This window comes from Triturus cristatus, chromosome 9 (assembly GCF_964204655.1).
Source record: "Triturus cristatus chromosome 9, aTriCri1.1, whole genome shotgun sequence".
Taxonomy (NCBI): Eukaryota; Metazoa; Chordata; class Amphibia; order Caudata; family Salamandridae; genus Triturus; species Triturus cristatus.
The window spans coordinates 105,291,571-105,319,350 of NC_140592.1; the positions used below are offsets into that span (position 1 = coordinate 105,291,571).

Below are 27,780 nucleotides of genomic sequence, written 5' to 3' on the forward strand. Positions count from 1 at the left end.
GAGACTGCAGCTCTAGGACCAATAGCACATCCATTTCCCACACTGCTGCGGCTAGTCTAAATACTCTGTACGCCGGGAGCTCGAATTCAAATCCCAGATTGCCATTCCCCCCCCCAACCTACGTTGTGTGACTGTGGACTGCATCACCTTACTTACAACTCCCTCATCTGCTAAAAGAAGAAAGCTATAAATAAGCAGTTAAACGAGGTATTTAAAAACAAGAATTTGCAATGCAATAGGTCTCGCATTTGCGAGAGTTTAAGCCATTTGCATTGTAAATGACCATGCCTTTTATTCAGGTTTTAAAAACCAACACATGAATAAAGGCATTGTCATTTAACAATGCCACTAGCTCAAAGTCTCGCAAATGAGAGACCTACTGCACTGCAAATACTGGTTAATCATGTAATAATAGTGTGGACATCATAGGATGGCCACAAGAGGTCCTCGTTTCCCAAAAGTTGGGAATTGGGAGGTGAAAATATCTGGTTTCACTTCGTCAGCCTCGTCCCCCAAAAAAACGATCACATTTTCCAAATTTCGCGGGTAGTTTTGTAATAATCGCTGCATTTTTACAAAACTTCAGATTGCCATTTTTTTGCACATCGAGAAATCGCGAAATCCTGGAGGGTCTGACTAGAGACTGCAAAAGAATAGTCCCTTTTTCCTATCAATTAAAATTCTAGGATGTAAGTGGCTGACACTTCTTTTTATAGAACACAGAGCACTTTGGAGCAGGACGGACAATCGGAAAAGCAAGAGCTGCATATAGGTAAGTTTAATTTGCATTCTATAACAAACTTAGTACATTTACAGCAAAGAGAGATAAATGATATGCATAGTATGCATGGTACAACTGTGCATGCTAGTTGTTTGCGTGTTAAGTGTACTTGTAATGGTAATGGAGGCACAGGCATTGTAATGGAGGCACAAGCGTGGCAATGGAGGCACAAGCGTGGCAATGGAGGCACAAGCGTGGCAATGGAGGCACAAGCGTGGCAATGGAGGCACAAGCGTGGCAATGGAGGCACAAGCGTGGCAATGGAGGCACAAGCGTGGCAATGGAGGCACAAGCGTGGCAATGGAGGCACAAGCGTGGCAATGGAGGCACAAGCGTGGCAATGGTGTCTGTGGTTAAATATACGATGTAAAGACTTGCGTTGTAAAACCATGGTTGGTAATATCATACAACCGCACTGGTGGGCATGTTAGATGCGCCGAGCACCAAGAACCAGAAATGCTACGCAAGCTATTAAATGCAGGATGTACGGCTACCATTCCAAAGCAATGGAGCACAGTTTGTGTATGCCCCTCAATGCTCACAGCTAGACGGTCTTTACTGCGGGAAGAATGGAACAGGCTAGGAGTACGATCATGCCGCCAAGCCATAATAGCCGCCTTAAACCCAGACAACACAAAGCTGAATATTGAGCTCACCAAATTTGTCAATATAGCATTGAAAATGTTGGGCGACACTAGACCCACAAATCTCCAACCCCAGCAGTGCCGAAAACTGTTTATTGGCTCAACCAAAGAATCCTTGCCTGCTAACAACTGCTGATTTGAGCCTGGCATTTCAGCCGAACATTAACAGTTTTCAGGGCAGAAGAGAGTAAAGAAAAAATCTGTTTTGCAGTTTTTAATTAGTTTTTTTTTTATACGAATAAACTGAAAGTGTTTTAAATTGTAATGGTTTTAAATAATCAAACAATAAAAATCTTAATACTGCTACGCAAGCTCTCTTTAATATGTCTCGGTTTCAATACCCAACAAATAGAAAATCCCCATCAGGGGGGGAAGAGTTTTAGAAAAAGCAAAATACTCCACTGCAATGGAAAAGTTTAGAAAAGCATAGTTTTTCTTAGAAACCCTCACCCACCAGGGTTGCTCCTTGGTGGCATGCTTATCATTGGGGTTCATCCCGATCCGATGCGGATCGAGGCGTGCTACAACCAAGCGAATACTCGGGGGCACTTAGAAATGACGTCTATTATAAAGTCAGAGATTGGGAAATAGGAAGGTAGTTGACCCACTGCCCCTATGCCAGTGGTTCTTAACATTTTGACTCTGATAGACCCCCTATTAATCATTACTGGAGTCCGGGCGGGGTCTCCCATTAAATCATTATTGGAATCCGAGGACCCCAAGGAGTCATTAACCGTGCTGTAGTATATTAGGATCTGGAAGCCCTAGCCTACGCAATTTGGTGACTTGAATTGCCAAATAATATGCAAAAATAAGAAACAGGGATTCATCATACAAATACTTAAATAATGTATGTAAAACACAAACAAATATCAAATGAAAAAAAAAAAAAATCAAAAAAAAAATCACAATTTTAATTGGAAAGTTGGAGCTTTTCCAAATTCAATGTAGGCCCTTGATCGTCGTCCATACTACATTCTGTTTGACACTGCTCCCATTAATCAATCTGAGCATACCTAAATGATTTGTATATACACACTTACAGAACGTACTAAAAATATCAGTTTTACATGTTTCTTCTTTATTTATGTACACCTTATTATTCTGGCACTATTTAAATTTCTAAGTAGCCGCAGACACCCTGAGGAGGCACTGTGGGCCCCAGGGGGTCCCTAGATCACAAGTTAAGAACCGAAGCTCTATGCTCTAATGGAAGGTAGGAAAAAATGTGAGTAGCACATCAACAGACCAATAGCTGAAGAGCGCTGGCTGAGAGCCCCTTCGATGCTCATGATGGAATGGTTCCGTCATGAGCATCGGTGCCCATGTGCTCATGACAGAACCATTCCGTCACGAGGCCAGGCGCATGAAATCCCTCTGCTGCAGACAGCAGAGGGATTTCTTTTATTCCCCTGTGACCTTGGGAGCTGGGGGAAGAGCTTCCCCAGCTCCCAAGGCCCCCTCCCTGGTTTCTGTGCAATCATGATCAGTGCGCACGTCGCGCTGTCGTCATTGCACAGAAACCGAAACTGAAATGAGCCTTTAGGCTCATTTCCGTTTCACTTTCTATGTACTCAGGGGGCTCTATCACCTCTCCCGTCTTTCTACGTGCCAGGGGGGCCATTATTGGAAAGGGGAGGATCTCCCCTTTCCAATGGTACCCCTCCCCAGTGGATCCCTGCTTGGGGATCGCCCCAGGAGGGCGATCCCAAGCAGGGATCCACCACTAGACACCAGGGAGGGGGAGCGGCCCCTTGGGCAAGGGCTTTTGCCCCCCCCCCCCCGAATATTTTGCGTGTTATTTAGTCTTTTTGCCCACCCACCCCCCACAAAAATGACAGCCTTTCTGCCCCCCCCCCCTGGGGGGGACGATGGGGGCATTAGCCCCAAATCTGCCCCCCTCGGGGGGCACAAAGCCCAGTAGACGCCAGGGATTTTTTAGGCAAATTTTAATTAGGGTGGGGGCATTGGCATGCCCGTTTTGGGCAGCCCCTAGCCTAATTAATATTTGCCCAAAAAACACTGACGTCTTTTGGACTTTCTGCCCCCCCCTGGTGGGCAGATGGGGGCATTAGCTCCCAATCTGCCCCGCCGGGGGGTGGCAAAAAGCCCACAAGACACCAGGAATTATTTTGGGGCAAATTTGAATTAGGGTGGGGGCTCCCGAAATGAGCATGCCCATGCCCCCACCCCTGCCCACAAAAATAACAGCCTTCCTGCCTCCCCGGGAGGGCAGAAGGGGCAGTAACCCCCAATCTGCCCCTCCGGGGGGCAAAAAGCCCCCTAGATGCAGGGATTTTTTTGCTAATGTTAATTAGGGTGGGGGCATTGGCATGCCCTGTTTTGGGCAGCCCCCACCCTAATTAAAATTTGCCCAAAAACTGCTTGGCGTCTAGTGGACTTTCTGGGGGGGGGGGGGGGGGGGGGGCAAAAACATTGCCTGCGCCATCTTGTCTGGTGGAAATTTGTATGTGCACATAAGCTGCAGTCATTTTAATCTATCACTATTAAAATGACTGCAGTAATCTATCACTGCAGTCATTTTAATCTATCACAGCCATTTTGTACTCTGTTGGTCACCTTTGTTTCACCCTGCCCTCACTAGCATCCCTCTGACCGAACTGGTATGTGTGCTGGGGGCTATAAACTCGATTGCCACAACAAACCTCAGCGCCACTTGCTGCCACAAACTCGTTTTTCCTCTCATCTCTGTTTACAGGCACACCTTTGGACACGCTACCCCTCACTGCATCTAGTTACACAAACAGGTTCCAAACACCAAAAAGACTCTTGCAAAATGATTTATTGCAGTGCAAACAGCAAGAATTGTTTTTACCAACAATGGGACCTGTTTTTATCAACAGAACAGACTCACATGTTTTAGACCCTGAAGCAAGGTCCAGCTGCAAGATAAGATTGTCGGTTTGACCTGGGTGGGAAGAGAATTACTGTTGGGCTTGTGTGACAACCTGCCCGGGGCGGGGACTCCCAATCTTGTGTAACCATGTTGAAGAAACAAATGCATTGTGTCAAACCTGTATAAAAGGAAGAGCCAAAGCAGTTATCAGCAGAACACCTCCCTCAGACATCCCGGTGTCTGCAGTGGACGTGATCTCATGAGAAATAAACCTTTTTCTTGTCTTCCAGTTTCCAGCGCTTGCCTCATTATTTTGATAGCGAACCCAACGTGAATTAGAGGTGGAACCCTGCACCAGGCAGCATTGAGGGTCTTAGAAGACACGCTGCCTTTCACACCTAGACATAGCTACCATTGTTGTGTGCTGCAGATTCTTTTCTTAGCATTATTTTAATTAGGCCGACAATAAATGTCTCTAAAACAGAATAGCCAATTATTTCCTCTCCAAATATAAAACATATCTTGCCATTATGGAATCTACTGTATATCCTTTGTGTGGTACAACAGCCATATGAGACTTAACGCATTAATTGTTTTCTCTCTACTGCCTTTATATCCCATAGGGTCAAAAAAAGAGAACCAACTACCAAGGCCTCCAAATTAGATTACACCAATATGTTTGCCAACCTTTTAATAAAGAGAAACGTTTGTAACCTTACCATTTACTTTCTATACCAGGAAACAAGAGGTGGCCCTCAGCGCTGCAGGGATGGAGGGAAAAGCCTGTACATGATCCACATGCTTTTTAGGGCTCTCGGCCATTAATTAATACAGATGCTTACCTAGAGATCTCTTTTCCATCTCCTAAGTGGATTTTGTGGGAATCAAAGAATCAACGTCCACCAATTTGCTGAGACACAGCTCTGCCCTAAAATACAATGAGCAGGTGATAATCATTGCATGAGATCTTGTCTCGTCTACATCCAGTTCAAGATGTCAAACTGCTACCTGAAACTCAAACCAAGCCATAGTGAAACAAAATGTGTTACCCTCACCAAGAACGTCAAACACCAAAAAGTCCAAACCTGCGCCTTAAACAAAAAAGTTTCATCCCAGTGCCAAATCATTAGGATTGCACTTGTCTCTCATTCAAAGTCCATAACGCCACAAATCCCTGACAGACTGCCGAGTGGCAACTTTCCTTGCTCATCTTAAACTACAGCCCTGCAACCAGTTGCTAGTCAGCTGTACCAGCCCTCATTCTCTCCTAGGTGGAAAGTGGCAATGTTATATTGACAAGCTTACCTGTGTGACCTCTCATACCACTCAAGAGTGCCTTTAGCAGTGCAACTTATAAAAGGTGAAAAAAAGAAATCACATCACCTAGTTCGAATCATACTGTAGCCGATTCCCTTAAAAGTAGTGCCCCCTCCAGAGTGCTCTCTCATGTACAGAGAACCTCTCTCTGATCGAAACTGGAAGACAGAGGCAAAACTTTGTTAGGACAGAGTTGAAGAGTCATTACCCACATCGCCAAGGCATCCAGCCAGATGCCTAAAGTAAGCACACCAGTATCCACAATAATCCCAGGTGGCTACTTTTTACAAAATACCTTTAAATAGCACCTTGGTTTACATTTAAAAGCATCACTTGCGTTCCAACTCTATGTACTGAGTTATGTACATAGAGTTGGAGCGCAACTCAATGCAAAACTAGGCCACCGTTCGACAATTGCCATAAATATAACTTGCAGAGCAAAACATATCACGTCTCTTAGCAAACGCTTGGGCTCCCACTGGAGGTGCCACGGCACTGGCCACAATGTAGCCCTCTTTTATGCAGTCTCGATCATGTAAAAGTCAAAAATATAGTTGTTTTTGAAGGTTTGGAGTCAGTTTGTTTGCCCTCATTCCTTGTCGTATACAACAATAGGTTACGGTGTAAACGAGCAAGGAGGTTACAAGTTGCCTCTCCACGCGCCATGATGCACCCTCTTGTAGGTGCAACCCATAAGTTTACATCAGGCTCGTCTCTCGGTCCCATCAGGGGTGGAAAGGAGATAAGTCACTTGACATTTTCAGGGTATCCACGTGATAAACTTGAATACATTAACTTGTAAAACCTTGGCACTGTGCGCCGTCTGTAGTCTGAACCATTCTTTCCCCATGTGGGCCATTTCTAAACATTAAAGGTAAATAATATGACAAAGTATCTGTTTCGCTACAAACCACGGAAGAAGAAACATAGCAGAGTTAATGCTTGCACAGACAGCGGTAACCACGAACATCTTTCGGCTTACCTTTAAAGGAAGGTAAAATGTGTGCTGCGGTTCTAATCAGTAGATTAATCGTAGAGCCAGCAAGCGCAAACAACGGTTTCATAACCAACGGGGTAGTCAAATGTTACCACCTGCACTGCCGAAATTGCATTATTTCAAGATCATGCCGTGACTGGCTTAGTAAATAGTCCATTTCCTTCACTATACTGATTTATGGTTTCAGAGGATCAACTAGTAAAAAACAAACCCGTCACAGTATCCTGCTAATGTCCATTCAACTTCTCTAAAATAATATCAAGAAACCGAGCAAGACTGGATCGAAGACTTGGGGATGCAGTTGATGGCTACCCGTGAAAGATAAGATTTCTAGTCAAGTCAACATTTCTGCTCCGTTATAAAAATTTAAAAAAAACACAAAATAAACCAACAAAAAACACTTTTCTATAAGTCTTCATCCAAAACCCTGCACTGTTAAAACTTTAATCTAAGAAGACATTTAGATTACAGATAATGTATGTTCAACTTAGTTCATTTTGAAAACACTTAGTGGCCACAATAATACCACAAATCTTACTACGGTTGATGGTCGCAGGATCAAACAGCATGCGCACAGTAGTGCAATAAATAGTAGATGGTAGCAAGGGTTTGTCTAGTGCATGCTTCTGACCAACCTTAATTACACCATCATGCTTTAGCTCATCATCTGTCACTAAACATTCTGCTTTGGTCTTCAAAACCGATTCTACTCCGCTTTACATGGATCTTGCGGTTTCACATAGCTCCGCCATTAAACATTATTCTTGAATCAGAGATTCTTTCCACTGTCCCACCTGCTCACCATCGGACTCCTCTTCACATCCATCCCATTACAATGTCTCGGCACCCCAGGGCTACTAATGACAGACAGGAAATAGTGAGAAAATTCAGAGAACTTTCATTCAGAACAGAGCAGCTGCGTTTAGACCCTTTCGCTACAGAGCTATGTCTTCATGGCCTACGTACCTTCATAAAGAATGATATATAGCCACCAAGGTGAAGGTAGAAATAGGCATACACCTTAAGATTCCTAGGTGCACATTGCATGCTGCTTGCATTACAGATATCCATTCTCCCGACAACGGATGGCGAAAACTATTCATGTCCAAAATACAGTATTATGCCTGATATGATTAGTTGAAACATAACTATTGGCGACAGATCCATTAAAAAAAAAAAAATAAATAAAGATGAGTCACTTACTTCAGTTCCCCAGCGCTCCTCCGGTGAGCACATTATGATGCGAGCAGCCTTAAAGTTCAAAGGTCAAAAAAGCCAACTGACTCATTTAAACTTCTCAGCAGTGGCCACATTTTCCAGGTCTGAATCTCCTATATGTATGCTCCGATGGAATTCTTAAACCAATGTTTTACTGGTAGGACCATCCAAAAGGCAATGCTTGAATAGCAGACGTTTTTAATAAGCGCCCCACTATGCACTCTTGTTCACCTACATTCAGAGGGAGGGGGGGGGATAGGGGGACCAGATGGATTTCATGACTATCTGAATGACAAAAAGGCCTTCCTTGACCAAAGTTCACCTTCTTCTACACAGATACTCCCTTGACATGGCTACCATCGTAGCATGCCACAGATTTATCTCTTAGCATGAATGAGTCAAAATTATTTTAAGTAGGCCAACATTTAATGTCTCTAAAACAGAGCAGCCCATTATTTCTTCTCCAAAAGTAAAGCACATCTTGCCATTATAGAATCTACTGTATATTCTTTGCCTTGTTCAACAGACATGCGAGACATAAGACAATCATTAATTTCTCTCTACTACATTTCCATCCCCACAAGGACACATAAAAGACTACCAACTACCAAGGCCTACAAATTAATTACACCAACACTTTACCAAACGTTTAATAAAGATAAACTTCTGTAACCTAGCCATTTACTTTCCCTACCAGAAAACAAGAGATTGCCTTCGGCTCTGCAGGGATGGAGAAAAAGGCTGTACATGGTTCACAAGCTTTTCAGGGCTCTTTCCCACCAATTTATATAAGTGTATACCTAGAGTCCCCATACTGGAGTCTCCTATAAATTCCTTGGTCTTTTTAGGTTTTGCCTGACCCAGCGCATGCGCTTGTCTGGCGAGACTTATTGTGAGGGCTCAAAAAAGTGCTACCACTGTAGCATAGAGCTACAGTGCATGTGCGCCTCACTTTCACGGCCGCTTTGATGTTCTCCGTGAGCCATTTTCTTTCCCTCCTGTTTATTACTTCTATGTAGTAATGGTGGCACCCGTGCGCCGCCATTACTACAGAGCAGTAATAAACAGAAACAAGCATTGGCATAGCCGATAGGTCTCACTATTGGGACCTTATAAGTATTTAGTTATGCAACTGTTGCATGGCTAAACACTTATAGGGTCCCAAAAGTGAGACCTATTGGCTATGCCAATGCTTGTTTCCATTTCCTAAGATGATGATACGTCTTCCTACTACCTTTTTACAAGACCCCAGATATTATTAGATGTTTTTACTCTTAAAGTCCCTCAAATCCATAAGAAGTGTTCTGGTGGCAGATCCTTCCATACAATAGTGTTCCACCATTAGAATGTACTGTCCGTTTTTATGTCTCACCTGTGACAGCGCACGCACTCTTTCATGAGATAGATATATTGTATACAAAAAGGGTCTTGCATTTCACCCATTGCTTAACATTTGTTGCTTTGTCACTCTAATGTACTGCCTTCTAATTGCTCAGTGCATGCTTCTTTCGGGTGACGCATGGACCAAGTACCAACTGATTCAGTTTGATTGCTGTCCTTCCACTGATAATGCGGTGTTTGAAGTACTACATTTATCCGTTCTTCTTCTCTGTGGTCCTTGTTGAACCTCTTGCCATTTGAAGCTATGTTTTTTACTATGCCACACACGCAACACACACACACACGAAAGAACCCCTTTTTTCCTTTGAAATGGATGTTTATTGTGACAACAGAAGTTATCTGCTTCCAAATGTATTATCTCTAAGACATGGGCACAATTGTCTTTATTCGATAGGCTTTTATGGCCAAATGTAATGTTTTTTTTCCTTTTTATCACTTGGGGTGGATTTACTGGTTTGCTGTGAACCACAGGGGGGCGTGCTGAGACCCAACAAGCAATGGCAAAGCCAATAGGTTCTGCCTTTAAGACTACTGGCTCTGCAATTGTCTTTTGTTCCTGTTGTACAACATTAACATTGTCAACTTTGGCAATTATCTATAGGCAAGCTGTAAAGCAGTGTGGGTGCTGTGCAGCATGGCTAATAGTAATAAAAAGCATTTGCAAGGCAATCGGTCTCGCATTAGTGAAAGTTAGAGCTATTGGCGTTGCAAACTACACAGTTTTTTGGTTATTTTGTTTGTTTGTAGTGGAGTGATCATTTGACCTATTTAAAGAGATAGGAAGGAAAGGGGATGAAGGGGAAACTGTGGAAAGCAAGGGTGTTACGAAGAGAGCTTTAAAAGAAAGAGGAAAGACAATGTGTGCATATGTTAACTGCCCCTCCAGCAGTGAAAATACACCACTGCATGGGACAATAGGAAGAGTAAACACGGGCGGGCACTTAACTAAATATTGATAGCATACTGTATTGATAGCAACTTTGTAAACATTAAACGATAAATAGTATATGCCTTTTATGTCTATGTAAGCGCTCCACTGTCCTTTTGGAATGCATAGGCTCTAAGAGCAGAATTGAAGGGATGTGATAACGGCGAAATGGGTAGAGAGGGAGGGTGAAGGGTGAGACAGAGAGAGAGTTAGCAGGCGACAGGGTGTAGTGAAAGAAAAACATAGGTAGAGCTGTTCCTATGCACAGGGCGTCTGGTCGCTTGTCTTCAGAGACTGCAATGGAGTGAGTCAGCCGTCTCACCGCACCCAGAGTAGTTTATGATATAATAATGATAAAATCCATGTCACAAAGTCAACCACCCGGTCCTCTCTTTTCATAATGGGCTGCATTCACATTGTAGCCAGATGTTTATTATAATGTGATGTAATGGTGGAAACACACTAAATTATTAGTATTTAATTAAGTAATCGGGGGCAAAAAAGTAAATTAAGGAGATGGGTGGCCACAGGCTGACTGAACATGCAGGCTGCAGGGAGAGATGAAGATGTCGTTTTGCAGCTAACCTGCACCAAAGTTCACTTTCACCCAGTGAAATAGCAGTGGGACCCTGGATGGCCCCAACTTGTGCAAACGCAGTGGCAGGCGGGGGGGCGCAGGGAGAAGGGGGCTGAAAAGAAAAAAAAAAAAAAGATGCCATTACGGTCACGCCGCATTAAACTTGGATCGGCCCCTTCACTAACACTAGGTAAACAAAGTAACTCGGCTCACCACCATTATCCCGCACAAACATGCACATACAACAGAAAATCCCTTGACCAGGTTGAAAATCGGAAGCAAATGAGCATGCGCTCAATAGAGACTCTTTTTATATGCCACACAAGTAAAACAGAACGTTCTAATGATTATATAAGTATTGCGAATCTAATGATAAATGAATCACTTTGTAATGTTGATTTATATACAAGCTCATTAATGTTTGCTTTCAGTTCTAAATTTATTTACCGCAGTCTCAATCAGAAATGGCTGCTGAAAGTCAGTCACACAGCTGCCATGATTCAAGATGAAGTGCGGCAGGCACCACACTGTTCTTAAGCAAAAAGTAACAAGCAGAGGTGTGCATATTAAAAACATTTTTTTACATTAAATTTAAGAAAGGCACACCTGTAAAGGGAATGGAGTTGGTAAAAACAAAATTTCCTGCTTCCTCGTCACTACGACATAAAAGTGTCAATGGGGACGGGGGGCGTAGGGAGTAGGAGGCAGCTGCAGCCCAGAAGAGGGAGTGAAGAGCAGCTGCGAGGGGCAGGAGGTGGGGTAGTAGGAACGGCGATTAAGTGAACTGGGAACAGCAGCGAGGAGGGAGCTGAAAGACAAAGTAGTGCACTGAAGCAGACCATATGGGCAATCATGAAAGAATTCATATAGCAGGGGCCGTCTCCAGGGTGGAACAAAACAGCCCAAAGGCGGGACAAATGTATGCTAGTGACCAACGAAAGCAAAGGAATTTCTGAAGACAGACGAAAGAACAAATGGAAAGTGCTGGGCGAGTTTAAGGCCCACAGACAGAATGCTACATGTCTTGAAGACATAGCATGTGCTACCTAGGCAAGATCTAAAAAGAACCATCATGCATCCAGTACTAATTCACTAAAAAGAAAAAGTGCTTTAGCCCTGGCTGCATCAAGGTGCTTTTTAAATTAGTTTTAGCTACACCACAAAGCATATGCACTGATGTAAAACATGGCTGCAAAACATCGCCAAAGCCAATAGCTTGTTTACCTTTCAACACAGGAGGGAGGGAAAAAAAAAATTCAGGAAACTCCTTAAGATCTCAATATTTCTTAAATAAGCACTCAGCATTTAACAATTCTTCCATAGGAGGCAGCATGATATCTCGAATGGCAAAAGTAAAATCAACAGCCAGGTTTAATGCAGCAAATAGGTCCAAATACAATTGTGTTAAAACTGTAGCAATTCTGAGCAAACATAGATTAGTGAGAAGAGAAGGACAAAGTAATGTTGTAAGAGTGCTATAGTTTAAGGCATAATGCAAATCCAGCAAGTGGATAGCACATTGCAGTCCAAGGATCTCTGCAAAGGAATGCTTTCCCTGATACTTTGGTAAACCTTGAAGTTTCAGATCCCAGGCTGTACTGTACAGATTCAAATTACGATTTGTCCATAGTTTCATTATATTGGACTCGAGCAGTAGCTGAGTCCACTCACACTCGTAAACGCCCGGTAAATCTTGAGTGAGGGTGGTGGCACAGCAGCAGAACCAGATCAAGACTATTCTATGCTTTAGCGAGGAAAGCAAAACGGTGATGGGGGAATGCTTGAATTAATGTTCGCTCTACTAGTAACTGCTGGAGAACTGTTGTACAGGAGAAGTCAGACTTATTTGCCTATGGCAAGTTTTGTTTCGGTCCATAGTGTAATGCAGCGGGTAAACAAAAATGGACTGGAATGCTGCCCTGAGCGATGTCCTGTGCCAGAGATTAATTTAAGCATATTTTCCATCACCTTCATGTTTGTTGCAGTAGAAACCCCCCCCCCCCTTTCACCAGTGCAGGAAATATGCAGCTATGGCCCGTCCCCACTGTGCTAAAGGGAAGACGATTCCTGGCTGAAGAGGCCAAGTAGATTGAAACAAGGATGATGCTGTATGTATGTCAGTCTGGAATGGAACTGACCTGGCTGTTTGGGCTGAACTGTTCTGAATTGACTATGAACAAGCATATCCTGGTCTCCCTTAAGACGGAGGTTAAAATGATGGACTGGAATGGAGCCCAAGCAATCACCAGTGGCTCAGATTAATTCAAGCATTTTGTCCATCACCTTCATTAGACTTCAGCTCCAGGATGACAGATATGTCATCGATGTCCTTAAATGTGTAACCAAATCTACAGGTGGTAAGATCATCAACGCCAACAAAACGTTTGATTTTTACCCTCTGTGTTCAACTCTTGACAAGGCTCATTTTTGTACTACCAGACCGATTTATTCCATGCCACACTGCAAAAAAACATAATATCTTAAAAAGACCGTACAGTGATTGATGTCCTAATATATTTCAACCCCAGTCATGATCAATAAAAGGAAACATTCTAAGATACCCATTGTTGGCAACTGCTAGAGATTCTAGACTGGGTAAAAGGCTGGTATTTTTCTCTACAGTGGATGACCCCTTTGTTGGAAAACAAATGTCCCTTCATGGTTGTCGCGCTGAGTGCCGACTGCATGCATCTGATATCCTGACTTTTTGACCCTGGCATCGCACTAATCTAGCATATGTGCAGAGGCCTAGATGAGTAGATCCTGGGCATGTCCTGTGACCGGGAGGGGTGCATCAAGAGTGCATTCAGCCCATGACAGTTGACTTTTGTCCCCATCAATGGGTTTAGTACATAGAATGTTGGTGGCAACATATCTTGGTTTACAAATTATTAGTGTGGCCAAACGTTTTTAATCTGAGTCACTCGAATGGAGACTTGCAGGCAGACTAATGTAAGTTCTGCTTTTATGCACTTATCCAGTTCTTTGAACTAACTTCGACAGTGCGTCTTAAGCAGGCTTATGTGTGTAGCCTGCACAGCGTGTGAGTGGGCCTGAGTAATGGCGGCCAGTAGGATCCATTTTAGATACCCCTAGCCTAGTCTTTGCACAAGATAGAGGTGAACGTTGTGCTCATAGATAGTGTAAGCGAATGCTCACATTTCTGAAGCGGGAGAGAGAAGGCCTAGACACTGAAGTGTGGGGAAACTAGACAGGGTTTCTTTAGTTAATCTTTGAGGCCTTTTGGTTAGCAAAGAACTGCTAATTAGTCTTCCTATATGCTGCCGTTTGGTGGATGGTAGGGGTGAGGTGTGAAATTCCCGATTCTGTTGTGAAAGAGGAGGAACTCTTAATGTAAGTCCTGGCGTTTTGTCTTTTTCGATTACTCTTTCAGTTTGGCTGATGACAATCAGGTGGAGAAACTTCACAGCTCTTTTTGTCTCTGTTGTGGGAGCTCCAGGCCGGTGACTACCCTGTGATCAGAGGCAATACTCTACACAAAGGATGTGTCTAAAGAAGTGTCTGGAGAAGGATACTTGAAAAGAACTACTCAAAAATAATCTACAGTTTCAGACAGCGAAACCAATCCGCAAGTTGTGCGGAGAAGTGAGAATCCACTAGTTTTTCCAAATCTTAGTCCTCTAGGGCCTGGAAATGAAGTTCTCTGCCAAGTACTCGAAGAGCTACAGTGCAATCAGGGCTAGTATATGTCTGACAGCTAGTCTCCCACATTACACATTAAGCTTGGATCTTTTGCTGGAGAAGCTATGTGCCTGTCCAGTAGAGCCTAGAAACGTGCTTACTAAAATAGGGTAGGAGACTGCCTACCCCGCAGGAAGTGTGACTGTACCGGAAGGAGGAGAAACAGTGCATCCCTGATGGTTGTGGGACCCCATAAGAGCATGTTACTGGAGAGAGATCTGGGGAGATCTGGGAAGACCCGGGCTTCAAGGGCCCATATAATTCTTCCAGCGATGCCAGACACTCACACCCCTACCATTGCCCAATTATACTCCTGCAAAGCTGCTGAAGATGCACCAGGCTAGGTGGTACTGCATATATCCATAAATTGCTCCGTGTAGGTCTGCAGCAGCTGAATTTGTATCAGATCTGTTTAACACTGTATCTGCTCAGTACTCCACCTGTGTGGAGCTACAACTGCCAAAGTCATATTCAGTCGGATACTGTGAATTCATGATCAGCCCATGTGGGGTAGTAATGCCCCAGTGTTGCAAGGCCCTGTCAGGGTCTATGTCCCAGGACCAGCAGGCCCTCTTGTGGGCATGTTACCAAGACCCAGAGGTCAAAGGCATTCCCCAATTACCGAGTCAGGTACACACCAAATCGGAATGGCTCCTCCCTGCCCCTGAGAAGCAAGGGTATGTGTGCCCTTGAGCACAGTCCACAACCGAAGTGGAAGAGACTGAGGAATACCTGGAGGTGCACTGCCACTCAACCAAGTGCATGGGTATGCCGAGGTAATGGGCAGGGGGGGCACCCCTGAAGATACAGAGAATCGCCCTGGAGCAGGTAATAACTGAGAAACCTAGTGCAAAAGTAGTTTCTGGAGGCGATGTAATCTACACTTGCCTGAAAATCTCTTGTATCATAAATCTTATGCTATGTTAGCTGGATCTATAAAGCACGGTGTATCACCCGGAGGGTATCCAAGCGCTGAAGCAGGTGTATAGGTGTGGGTCTGAGACAGTGGTGAGTGAGTTGAGCACGGGCAGTTAGTTGATGAGCCAGGGCTTCAGCTTCTTGCGAAATTCAAGAAGCGAGGGGGAGGGCCGAATGTGTATAGGGAGGTCATTACAGGTTTTGGGTGTGATGTGAGAGAATGCAAGACCTCCCAATCTCAGGATACAGGGGTGCGTGCACGAGTGCGTCAGAGCACAGGTTTCTGGAAGTGAAGGTAGCTATTAAGGTATGCTGGTCCTATGTTGTGCTGTACTTATATGTGGGTGAGGAGTTTGAATTAACACATTTGTGGATAGACAGCTAATGGAGCTCACTGAGGTGTGGGGTGATGTGGGTGCAACATGGGAGGTTTAGGATGAGTATTGCTGCAGCGTTATGGATGGTCTGAAGTCGTAGAGGTTAGAAATTCTGGCGTAAAGTGCACTGCCTTAGTCTAGTCTGCTTGTGATGAAGGTTTTTTAAAGCTTGCAGAGTATATGGAAGCTAGAAGAGCTCACTGCATGTACCTGTGCTGCCATGATGAGTTGTTCATCAAAGATGATTTCCAGGTTTCTTCCATGGCTGGTTGGTGTGGCACAAAGCTCTGAATGCCACCAGCTGGAGTCAAAGGGGGAGTTCCTGTCTTAAGATCAATACTTTCGCCTTGTTGGAGTTAAGTTTCAGGCAGTTTGTTTTCATCCACTCTACTACATTGATCATACATTCAGTGAAGAGTATTCTGGCGGTGGTGGACTTGTCAGATAAATAGAAACAAGGTGGAAGAACCCACAAGTATTTTAACTTGTATTGACTCAGTATGATGTAACAAAGTACACACATCCAATGGATTTATAAAAAGAACCCTCACCCACCAACATAGTTGGTGGCATGCTTCATCATTGGGTTCCCAGCTGGGCTGCCGAATGCAACCCAGCTGTGCTTCAATGCCTGACTACAGCGGAGCGGATTTTGTTGTTCGTGGAGGTGTGTACTCAGCGGGTGGCGAGGTTGAAATTGTCTCTAAGAAGTGCCCAACCGAAAAAAAAAAATATTTGTAGGGTCTTAGGACATGATTAAAATCTAAGGCAGAGATATGGCGAAGATTAAAAATGAGTCTTCAATATCCCTTAGGTGTAGGTCAAAAAGTTTCAGCCTTTTCGGATAATCGTAAGGCTTTCTTCAGGACCAAAGCTGGTGCGAAAAATGGTGAGGTGGCTACAAAAGTGGAGTGTTGGACTTGGCCCTTTTTGCAGGGTCATCCCTGAACTTTTTGCCCTCCTCAAAGTCTTTTTTCTGGCATGGTGTTGGTGCAGGGCCTGTGCGCGCAGTGTTACTGCCGCTGTAACGTGCAACCTAAAGTGTGTGCCACGTCTGGGACCCCCATTTTACTGCATGTCAGTCACTCCTAAGATAGGCCCTAGCTAGCCCTATGGGCAGGGTGCATTGTAGGTAAAAGGTAGGACATGTAACTTAAGTGCGTGACATGTCCTGGTAGTGACAAACAGCCATTTTGGTTTCTCACTGCTGCGAGGCCGCCCTCTCATAGGAATGCATTGGGGATTCCCTGATAAGCGTTTCAGTGGTAATTTCTGATATGAGAGGAGCAGCGTGGTCAAGTTTGGTTTGTTTGGAATAGTAATAATAAATGCTGCGTAATGGTGTGCGCAGATTTATTATCACTATTTTAGAAATTTCACTTCTAGAAGTTGGCATTTCTTTGTGCTATGTGTCTGCCTGCCTGATGTGTATTGCATGTCTGGCTCTGGAGTGACAGGGGCTGGTGAGGTGTGTAGCTCCAGGGAGGGCAGGGTGAGTCTGCGCTAGGCTGAATGGGCAGATCTGCATTTGGAGTTGTGGAAGGAGTAGTCCCTGACACTGAATAGGTCTGTGCCTGCCTGGGTGAATGCTGGCTTTGCCCCCTGTGGTGTCTGATGACCGAGCCTCCACCTAACAAAGGTGGGAAGAGGAGCACAGTAAACAGAAGGCTCCAATACCCCCCAGAACCAGTTGAGACTGGTTTCCCCCCCCCCCCCAAGCCCTGTGCCAAGGCAGAACAAAGAAGAAATGCTGTATAAATATTGGGGCTGTGACCCCATGTAGGCTGTGCTTCCATGTGATTTGGGGACTTGCTGCTGCTGGGCCCCAGGAAGAACCACCATGAGGGACTGCCTCCTGCTGGAGGGCCCTGTGAACTGGTCTGCCAGGGCCCAGCCTTTGCCCTGAAACTTTTGGGGGCTTAGCGCCTCGTGAGTGCTATATCTTTATTCCAGGAAGCGTGGGTGGCCTGCAGCACGAGGCTGTGACATGTGGAGGGAATCTCGGCGTGGGGATTCCCCCGTGCTTCCAGGAAGCAGGAGCCTACCCACGCATTGCAGTGTCTGCAGTAGGGAAGCGGGAGCTCACCCCGCTGTTGTGTGCCCAGCAGTGTTGCGCTCCGAGGGAACTCTGGCGTGGGGATCCCCCATGCTGTGAAGAGGAGCGGGAGCCCACCCCGCATTTGCCCAGAGAAAGGAGCGTGAAATCGGAAGTCAGGCACCGTGCCAGACTGTGGGCAGAACTCCTGAAACTGAGATGGGGTTTTGCGGGCTCTTCCACAACCATAGAGGAAGCCATGCGGTGAGCGCCCGATTGTGGGCAGAGCTGCCGGCAGAAGGGAAAGTGTCCCGAAGCCAAGGATAGCCCCGCGTGGAAGGAGAGTGAGCGCAGCCACCAGATTGCCGTTGGAGCCTCGCAGGCTCACAGAGCACCCAACAGGGGGACCAGAGCCTCATGGGCTCCTCGCTGCTGACCACCGACTACCCTTTCAAACGAAGGAGGAAGCAAAGGAGAGCCCACCTGCGTGGGGGCTAAGCAGAGCAGTGTTGGTGCTCTGGAGGCACGGGTAGTGTCAGTGCTAATTTCCCTTTGGGGGCATTTTCTGTGCCGGTCGAGGGCACCAGGAGGAGCCCGGTAACGGGGGCTCTTACGGCACACTTAGTGCCAGTGCTGTGGTGTCTCCAGCTGCACCACGAGAGAGGGGGCAGCTACAACACGGGGGAATTTTCTGTTCTTGAGAAGGAAGGGGTGAAATGCACCTCTCTGCCCCCAGTGCATGACATGCATGGCTTTTGTTGCAAGGCAGCCAGAGGGCCAGTGAAAGGCCCTACGTTTAGGGCCCTGACATTTTGGACTGATGGCATTTTGAGCCCCAGGAAGGCCAGTTGGCCAGGGGTCATGGTTGGTACCTGGAATGTACTAGGAAGGCGCAAGGCCCTAAAGGATTGCATAATGTGTTTATGCGAAGGGTGCACCTGGGGAGTGTTACTACGGTGCACTCCTAAATGTGATTTATGCATAAGGTGTTTTATGTCTAATGCGATGCAGACATAATGCGTTTATGTTGCTAATGCAGAGTACAGTATTTTGCCAGTAGTTACTGGTGGTGTTTTACATTTGCTATGTGTGCTTTGTGATGGTACTGACAGTGGCCTAATTGGCCCGGTCATGTATATAATCCCCTGTAAATTACTACCTGGTGCCGGTTGGCACAGTGTACATGTGTGGTTATGATCTAATGTGTTTTGGATAATACAAAGGCTATTTTTATATAACCTTGCGTGGTGTGTCTAGTGTGTTGCTGCTGTGTGTGTGTGTGTTGTGCAAACGCTTTACACATTGCCTCTGGGATAAACCCGACTGCTCGTGCCAAGCTACCAAGGGGGTGAGCAGGGGTCATTGTCAGCGTGCAACTCCCTTGCCCTGACTAGAGTGGTGGTTTCTGCCTAGCTTAGGTGCAAACCCTAGCCAACCAGAAATCCCATTTCTAAAATGGAGGTAGCCAAGTGAGTGAAATATCAGCACACACGCTAAGGTGTGCTGTGTATGCAGTGGAAGAACCGTACTTACGGACCCACTTAATGGTTGAAATATCAGCCAAGTTAAAAAAGGATCAGACTGATCCTGCAAGGGGGAGCCTCCTATAGTCACACATTCTTCAAGGATGTCCTCCCACCATTCCAACCTGTTCAGTTCTTGACAGGATCCCGCCGACGTACACGGGGTACACGTTGTTTCTATATGTTATATTGGGGGGAGGGGGGGGGGGGGGGGAGAAAGAGGACGCACCCCCTTACCTATTCCTTGCTCTCCTGTTTTCTACACTACGGACTTGTCAGACATTCATAAGATGAGTTGGGTGCCATTGGCCTGAGAAATGTTGGAGATGCCGAGTGCTCAGATGACATTGGTGATTGGTGTCATGTAAGTGTTGAACGGAGTTGGCCTGAGTGATGAACCCGATGGGAACAAGTTTTTGGGTTCTGATGTCTAGGGTGGAAGTCTGACTGTTATTCGGGTGAGGAAGGAGCATATCCAGTTGAGGGCCAGACCTTGGATGCCTTTGTTGTGCACTCTTCTGATGAGGCTGGAGTGTGATAAAGTATAGAAATCAGCTGAGGTCAAGCGATATAAAGACTGCTGTTTCTCCACAGTCCATTATGGTGCGGATCTCATCTGTGGCAACAATGAGGCTGTCTCCTTGCTATGTTCCCTTCAAAAACCAGGACTGGCTATGGTGGAGTAGGTAGTGCAGTTCAAAGTGGCTGGTGAGTTGTTGGTTGATTGTCTTCTCTATCACTTCGGCTGGGTACCACAGCAGGGAGATCAGATCGAAGTTGTTCATTTAGCTGGGGGTCGGCTGAAGGTATTTTGGAGGAGGGCCGTGACTGCTGCGGGTTTCCAGTCTACAGGAAAGGTACCAGATGTGATGAAGGAGTTGATGTGGGTGAGTGGTCAGCTGATCAGTGGTCCTTTCATGTTGTAAATGCGATGAGAGCAAGGGTTTTTTGGGGACCCAGAGTGGACAGTTTTCATGACTGCAGTGGTATCTTCCTCAGCGTTTCCAGTTGGTTAGGAGAGTGCCTTGGCTTGTGGTGGGCAGGTTGGCGATGTCCTTGGTGTTGAGTTTCTGTTCAAAGTTACTGCAGATCTTTTCGAATTTGCTATGAAAGAAGTTGGAAAGGTTGTTGAAGAGTTCCTAAAAAGGAGTGATGGAGCTGGCTGTGGGCTCTGGGGTGGTGAACTCCTGGTTGATAGAGAAGATCTCTGTGTAGTTGTTGGAGCTGCCCTCAAACCATTCAGTAAGGGATCTTCTCTTGCTAGCTCTCAGGAGAAGGTGGTAGCGCCCAAGTGCAGCCTTGTAGGTAGATCTGGCGTCGGCTTCATGGTTGGATCTCTATTTTCTTTCCAGCTGCTTGCAGTATCTTTTGGAGTCCCAGAGCTTATCTGTGTACTAGGTGGCCTGTCTGTTGGTTCTGTAATGTTTATCAATGTTGATGTGTGAGAGCGAGTCTGCCCAGGTCTTGATCCACTGGTTGAAGTTACTGATATCCTTGCCAAGGTTATCGGTAGTATTGGGTTGGTCAGTTTCAAGGGTATTGTGCCAGTCAGCTTGTTATTTTGTTACAGTTTTGGCTGGGCAGGATGAAGCTGGTGGGCACTTTGGCTTGCGGTGTGGAAATTTGTAAGTGTACGATAGAGTGGTCAGGCCAAGTGAGGCGCATTGTATTTAATGTTGTTGCCAGAGGTTAGACAGGATCTAGGGTGTATCCTGCGAATGTGTATGGTCGGTGACTAATTCCAAAACTCTGATGTTGTTCAGGCTTTCAAAAAAGTCAGTGGAGTAGGAAATTGGTGGAGTCGTCTAAGTGGAAATTAAAAGTTGACTAGTAGTATGAAGTCCTGGTAGTTGATGGTGAGGGCAGCGATGAAGTCTGAGATGAGGTTGCTGAATTTTGGTTGTGGTCCTGGTGGTCTGTATGTTAGGGTATCTTTTTTGGGGTGTAGTTGCCATTTGTTTGGAGGCTGAATTGCAGGTGTTCCATGAAGGGGGTGTCCGCGTCTATGGTTGTGGAGCATTTGATAGTGTCTGAGATACTTGCAAGTTCACCTACCAGTTTGTGAAGACTGTTTTGGCATGCAATTTTGTATCCTGCTGGGGTAGGCACAGCAATGATGGGGGAGGACAATGGGTGCAGCCAGAATTCTGTCATGAAGAGAAAGGTCTGGAGCGCTGTCCCAAATTTTGATGGAGTGTTTGCTGAGAGAGGAGGCGTTGAGCAGCATGCACACAAGTGTCAGCTAAGAGCCAAGTGAGGCGTGTTGTAGGGTGCTGGTCTAGGTGGGCATACGAGTACAGGGGTGTGTAGGAGGGCCACTGCAAGTGAATCAGCAGTGTAAGCAGGAAAGGTTGTACCATGCGGTGTGGAGCGGTGCAGCAGAAATGGGCTGTAGAGTGTTCTGAGTTGAGACAACAGATGGCAACTGCTGTGTAGCATGAGGAACTGAACGGACATGGGGTCGTGGCGCTGGGCGCAGTTCAGGCATGGACAGGCACAGATGGGCTTGCCATTGGCGTGGACGTGCCACAGCCACTATTAAGTAGGTCTGGAGAGGTTGGAGGAGAGCAGGGGCAGCAGTGAGCAGGAAGAAGAAAGACAGATGATTAAGGAGAGCGGGTAATGGATGAGGCAGGGGTGTAGGCGGCTGAGGGGCCTGAAGGAGTCAGCATGGCAAGAGAGGAGGAGAGAAGCGGCACAAAAGGAGACTGAGGCGACAAGAGAAAGGTGCACATAGGCCCAACGGGACAGACAAGTGTGGAAAAACAAGGAACGTAGAGCACAAGTGTTAAAAAACTAGCAGATGGAGCACAAAAAAAACGAGCACAAGTGTGGAAAAGCAATGCGACAGCAGTGTGGAGAAACAAGAAAAGTAGAGCACAAGTATGGAAACTATAGTGAGAGCTGAGAGCGTAAGAAAGAGAACAGTGAAAGGGAGAGGAGAAAGGAGGTTGCAGAAGGAGCAAGGTGGGGCCCCAAGGCACAAAGGCAGAGTCTGAAAGGACCGAGACTGGTCAGAGGACCAGTCCCAGGTACGTGGAGGGGGGAAGCTGGTCTTATGTTTTACTGCAACTAGTGTGCACTATTAAGCACTAGTGTGTAATAGAGTATGGTCTTTTCTTGAAGGAGAAGCACTGGCCAGGACATCCACTTTACTGAACTGTTATTCGACTGCTGAGCTCTGCACTCCAGCACCCACACAACTTCCTTGAGAAGACTGACTCGTCATCAGTACTCTGAGAGTCAAGAGCGGAATGGGTTGTAGTTGGCCCAGTTACCAGAGCCATAGCAGGACACACCCTGAAAAGAGGCAAACAACCAGCGTCCTCACTGGGCTGAGGCCCAAAAGCCCTAGCTTGCCCAGTGGCCCCCCCAAACGGAGTTTGACAGCCAAGAAGATCCCTCCAGTAAAGAACACATGCTCTGACTCCTTCCTCACTGCACATAACTTCACAACATTTTCTTTATCAAGGTTAAAAAAACTGTAACTTTACATGTTCCTCATACAGCTTTCAAAATCTCAACCATTTAAACATCTTCCTCACTTGCCTTCTCGCTATTTCTTCTGAACATAAACTAATCTATGAGTCAGTCAAACCTACGAGTACCCCTTCTCACTGATTTACCCTACAAACCATCAATATACTAATGGAATCTTGATGGATTTTAGGGAAACCCACCCACCAAGATTACCTGTTCAGACATTTCCTCACACTGCTGCGTCAAGGCAACTGTGGCAATCTCAACAATCATGGGATGGGAAGACTAGAGTGCGAGACATGATGCTCCCCTTCTGGCATTTCCAAGTAACTCTCTCAAGGTTGCAGCTGCAGAGCTTAATTTGTATTAAATATGCCCCAGGGGCCTTGTCAGGGGGCCACTGCAGCTTTAACCACCCATTGCCCCCGCCAGCTGTGCCAACGACCATGCCTACACAAGCTTTTAGCCATAGCACTCTTACAAGTGTGATAATTCAGACTATTCCAGGCCCTCAAAGCTAAAAGAATGTCTTAGGAGGCAGGAAATATTAGTTTTTAATGTATATTGAATGAATAAACAGCCGTTGTTCTGCTCATATCTAAATTACACAAACAGTGCCACCATGTGGTAATGTGGCAAACTGTCATAAGTGCTGATATTCACAACTAAGGTGCCGATTACGATGGCAGACGGACTGGAGTCCGTCCGTCATCGTGGTGGTGACCGGGACCGTCTGCAATACATGCAGCGGTCCCGCACACCCAATTAGGATGCAACCGCCACCATGGCAGTTGCATTTTGCACTTTACAACCGCGATGTTCAAAATGCATGTTGTGCATTTCACTGCACCACGTGGCAGGCACCACACGGTGCCTGCCATGTGGTGCAGTGAAATGTAAGGGGGTACCATGGTTACCACCCAAGTGCACAAACACCAGCCCAAGACACAAGGGGGGCCTGCAACGGACCCCCAAAACCAATCCCCGCCAGCCTTTCAATAGCGGTTTACCCGCCACGTAAAGACTGGCTGAAGACAGTGCTTGCTAGGCACCGCCACCATTTTATGGATGCAGACCGCTCCGCCAGGCAATCGTAACGATTGCCTGTAGCAGTATGGTGGCGGACGGTCTTTACATCCACCACAGTCGCAGTCTGGATCCCTTCGCCATCGTAATGTGGCGCGGAGGGGAAAAATCGCAGTCCGATGGCAGAAGGCCCGCCACCGCACGGGTGGCGGTCCTTCCGCCATCGTAATGAATACCCCCAAGTGCCGGTGACGAGCGCCAGAAACCACTGGCTCAAATTAAGCACTTGGAAAGAGTGTACGGTTTAACAAAATATTATCTATGTACCAGGAAAACATTGTACATATATAATTAATGCAAACCTGTTTGCCACAACTGAGAATGAATCTTTGAGTACATTTTTATTGCTGGATGAGGGAATAACTACTTGTGCATAGACATTCTGTTGGAGCTTCCATGTCATTCAGCGGAATAAATCCCCCTCAAAGGGCAATCCCGCTTATGAATTTTACTTAAGGTTAGGTGGTTCACAACACCTACACCCTAAAATGTTAGAACATGAGAATTTCGGGGGGGGATGTCCACTACAGTAAAATGTACGATGAATAAACATTCTGCAATTTGTTTTTTGTCATTCTTATGTTTTTTTCTGCAGAAAAGGAAAACACGGTCATCTGTATTCCAGCTTCAGAGAACGTCAAGTAAGGTAGAACAATAGTTAATGTGAGCACTTCCAAACGTCAATTTCTAAAATCAACAATGTCTTTTGGGAAGCCAGAGAAAAAAAAATGCTGAGGACAGTCGAAAACCGCAATACACATGCAAGGATTAACTTAGCCACATCAAAAATATAGATTTAAACGAAAACTGCTACAATCTAATTGGCGATTTGGTCACAAGAATGGTGTCCAAAACGCAAAACGGTGTGACACAGACTTTACAGTAACCTGGACGATATGAGCATACACCTAGTATGCATGTCGTCACCCAGCATCAGCCCCCCTCGAACACTTACGGGTTCTCGGTGTCAGGGCCACGTCCCCCGCACAGCACCGGGTTGAGCTCGTCCTGTGGGAAGCCATGCTGCATATAATTGTCATAGCCGAAGCTGAACATGCCACGGGCTTGTTCTCGCATCCGATGCCGCAGTCCCGGCGGGAAGGTGCTGTACCGCCGCCCATACTCGTCCCCGAGGGGTAAAAGGTAGCGTCCGTATGAGGGCGGAGAACAAGCAGGGAGCCGTGGAACGGCGGGGGAGATGGGCAGTCCAGCCCAGGCACCCCACCACTGCCCAATGCCCAGGCATAGCAACCAGTGCAGCCCGAGCCGCAGAAGCAGCAGCGCCAGTACTACAGAGCGCCATGGCATGGTGCAAATCTAGGGCCCCAGCTTCGCATAGCGCCTGTCACCGCAGAGGGAGAAGATAAGCGGCAAAGCGCAGACTAAAACTCAGAGGCAACAGCTGTCTACGCTTCAAGTAAGACACTAAACGTCAACACAGGGGCTCTGCACTTTTAACAATTACAACACTTCCGCGGTAGGCGAGGCATCGGCATGGACATAAACATAGGACAATAACTTGAAACTGTGAACCTCCCCGTTCTTTGTGACAGGGAAGTTTGCAGTCAACGTGAGATTATGAAAGGTAACCAGAAAGATCCCAGCCATCTCTTAATATTGATGTCCTGTCATAGAAAAGATGATTATACAAGCACAGTACCAGCGGTACCAAACCGACTCAAACATGGAGAACTACTAATGTAATAATTCAAAGATGGCCGCCGCGTATTTAGTAATTGCACAAAGTACACCAGCCACTGTCGATTTGGTTTCGAGAAACAGTGCGTTTCAAGCCTCCCTTTGAATTAATTGCATAATTTTCGATCTTCCTTTACCTTGAGGCGTCTCTCACTCTCCGTAAATAGACTGTACTACCAGTCTTCAGGCAATTGGTCAGAAGTGTGTCGACGTTCCCTATTGTGATTGGCCCTGGAACTTTAATTTCTGTCGTCACTCGACCTGGTTTGACAGCTGTGTTAATCGTCGTGGCACAATATTATCGAAAAGAGTGTTTCAGCCAATTCAAACGTGCTAAGTAGTCAGTACTTCGTTTGAAGAACAAGCCTTTGCAATGCAATAGGTCTCGCATTCACGCGAGTTTGAGCTATTGGCATTGTAAATGATAATTCTTTTCATTTATACTTTGGGTTTTAAAACAAATAAAAGGCATTGTCATTTACAATAATAATAATAGCTCAAACTCTCGCAAATGCTAGACCTATTGCAATTTAGGGCCTTCTCGAGTCACGTTTACAAGAGTTTGAGCTATTGGCAATGTAATAGCTCAAACTCTTGCAAATGCGAGACCTATTGCATTGCAAATTACAAGCGCCCATGTGGCGCTTTCACATTCTTGGAGGCCGCGCCCCTTTCTTTAGACAAGCCGCATCTAAAGAAAGGGCCGTGGCCGACATTAAAGTGAAACCACGGCATGGGGCACTTTTACAAAAAAAAAAGCATCCGTTTGTTAAGTTGACAAACAGATGGGGTTTTTTGTAACTTGCTGCAGCATTTAAATTTAATTTGTGCATCTTAGAATCCAGACATATTACAAAGTTTACAGACAGAAAGAGTAAATAAGTAAATGATGTCAGCAAGAAACAACAGTGTAGAACACATTGAGGTATAAGAATGTAACTAATTCACCAATCCCAATCCTGTTCAACTTTAACTGTTTTACGGAAGGTACATTTCCTTATGCCTAGGTCGAGGCAAGGAATAATTTGTTTGTGCACACAGTTGCACACTACCCACCATTCTATGCCATGTCCTGCTCAATCTCATGGACTATTCTCAACTTGGGCTGAGGGTCGAAGACGGCAGAGAATACTATTACAACCTGTGTTCCAGAAGAGAACATCTCTTTTCTTTTCCCTTTCCTTGATTCTATGTCAGGACCGGAGGCTCCGATTATGCTTCTCAATCTTTACTAGGAAGCTCACAGCAGCCAATAAAAACAAAGATAAAAACCACGTGACAACCATAGAGTCTCATCCATAAAAGGTCCCTGTCAGCACATAGAGTCCTCTTTCTTTGCTGCTCCGCAGCCAGTTAAGTACCTTATGCCTATTACTCTATTACAGTGTGGTATTGCTTCATTGGTATTAATGGTTAACGTTTATATGCTGTGGCTATTGTTAATTGTTAATTGTTGAATATGAGGCGCTGCTTTTGATGCGCGAATTTTCATTGGTGTTAATTGTTAATTGTTGAATTGTGCCCACTTATACGCTGTGGCCGTTGTTATTGTATGAGGCGATCGCGGTTGGCGCGATTTGTGAGGACGGAGGTCTTCACCTCGTCGAGGTTGTTTGCCGGTTGCCTTGCCGCTAGGGAAGTGTGAGGCGCTGCGAGCGCTTTCCGGGTGACCCGTCGGTGAGTTTGTCTCCTCACGTCATTCGGGTTTGTGGAGCGGGAGGTTTAGGGGAGCGAGGACGCGCGTCTGTCTGACGCGCAGTCCTCTTATACTGTCTATAAGAGCCTGAGCCAGCGCGCATGCGCGGCGGCCATTTTGCCCGCGAAAATTAATCGGGCTTGAATTGAACACAGAGCAGTGTGTTTTGACTGCTTAAGACCCGTATTTGTGCCGTTTTTCGGCGGCAAAGGCTCGTTTTGGCTCCCCAGACGCCCTTCTGTTTCTACAGTCAGTGGGGCTGTATAATTCAGCATAGGCTTTGCCTAGAGTGGGATTTGTGTTGTGCAAGCCCTCCCTCCCTCCACATCTAAACTTTATCTTTGGTGTCTTCATTGGTGCCTGTATTGGGGGCTTGCCTGGGGTTACCACTCCCCCTGATCTCCTGTGTGGGAATATTGATTGTTAATTTGACGGACTTCACAAGTAATCCTCAGGGTCGTTAATTGCTCACTGTGTGGCAACTATGTCTGAATATTATGAGGAGGATTATTATTATTATGATGACGAAGACCCTTCAGGGTCTA

At 45.9% G+C, this 27,780-nt stretch overlaps 1 protein-coding gene across 1 annotated transcript in view; it reads right to left on the bottom strand.

The window, feature by feature from the left end:
- The window catches only part of EDEM1 (ER degradation enhancing alpha-mannosidase like protein 1), a 99,049-nt gene extending 73,728 nt beyond the window's left edge, over positions 1 to 25,321 (bottom strand). The window contains exon 1 of the mRNA XM_085624504.1: positions 24,797 to 25,321. Coding sequence (XP_085480630.1) covers positions 24,797 to 25,149 — 353 coding nt within the window. The 5' untranslated portion in view covers positions 25,150 to 25,321. The remainder of the gene's footprint in view (positions 1 to 24,796) is intronic.
- Between the last annotated feature and the right edge of the window lie 2,459 nt (positions 25,322 to 27,780).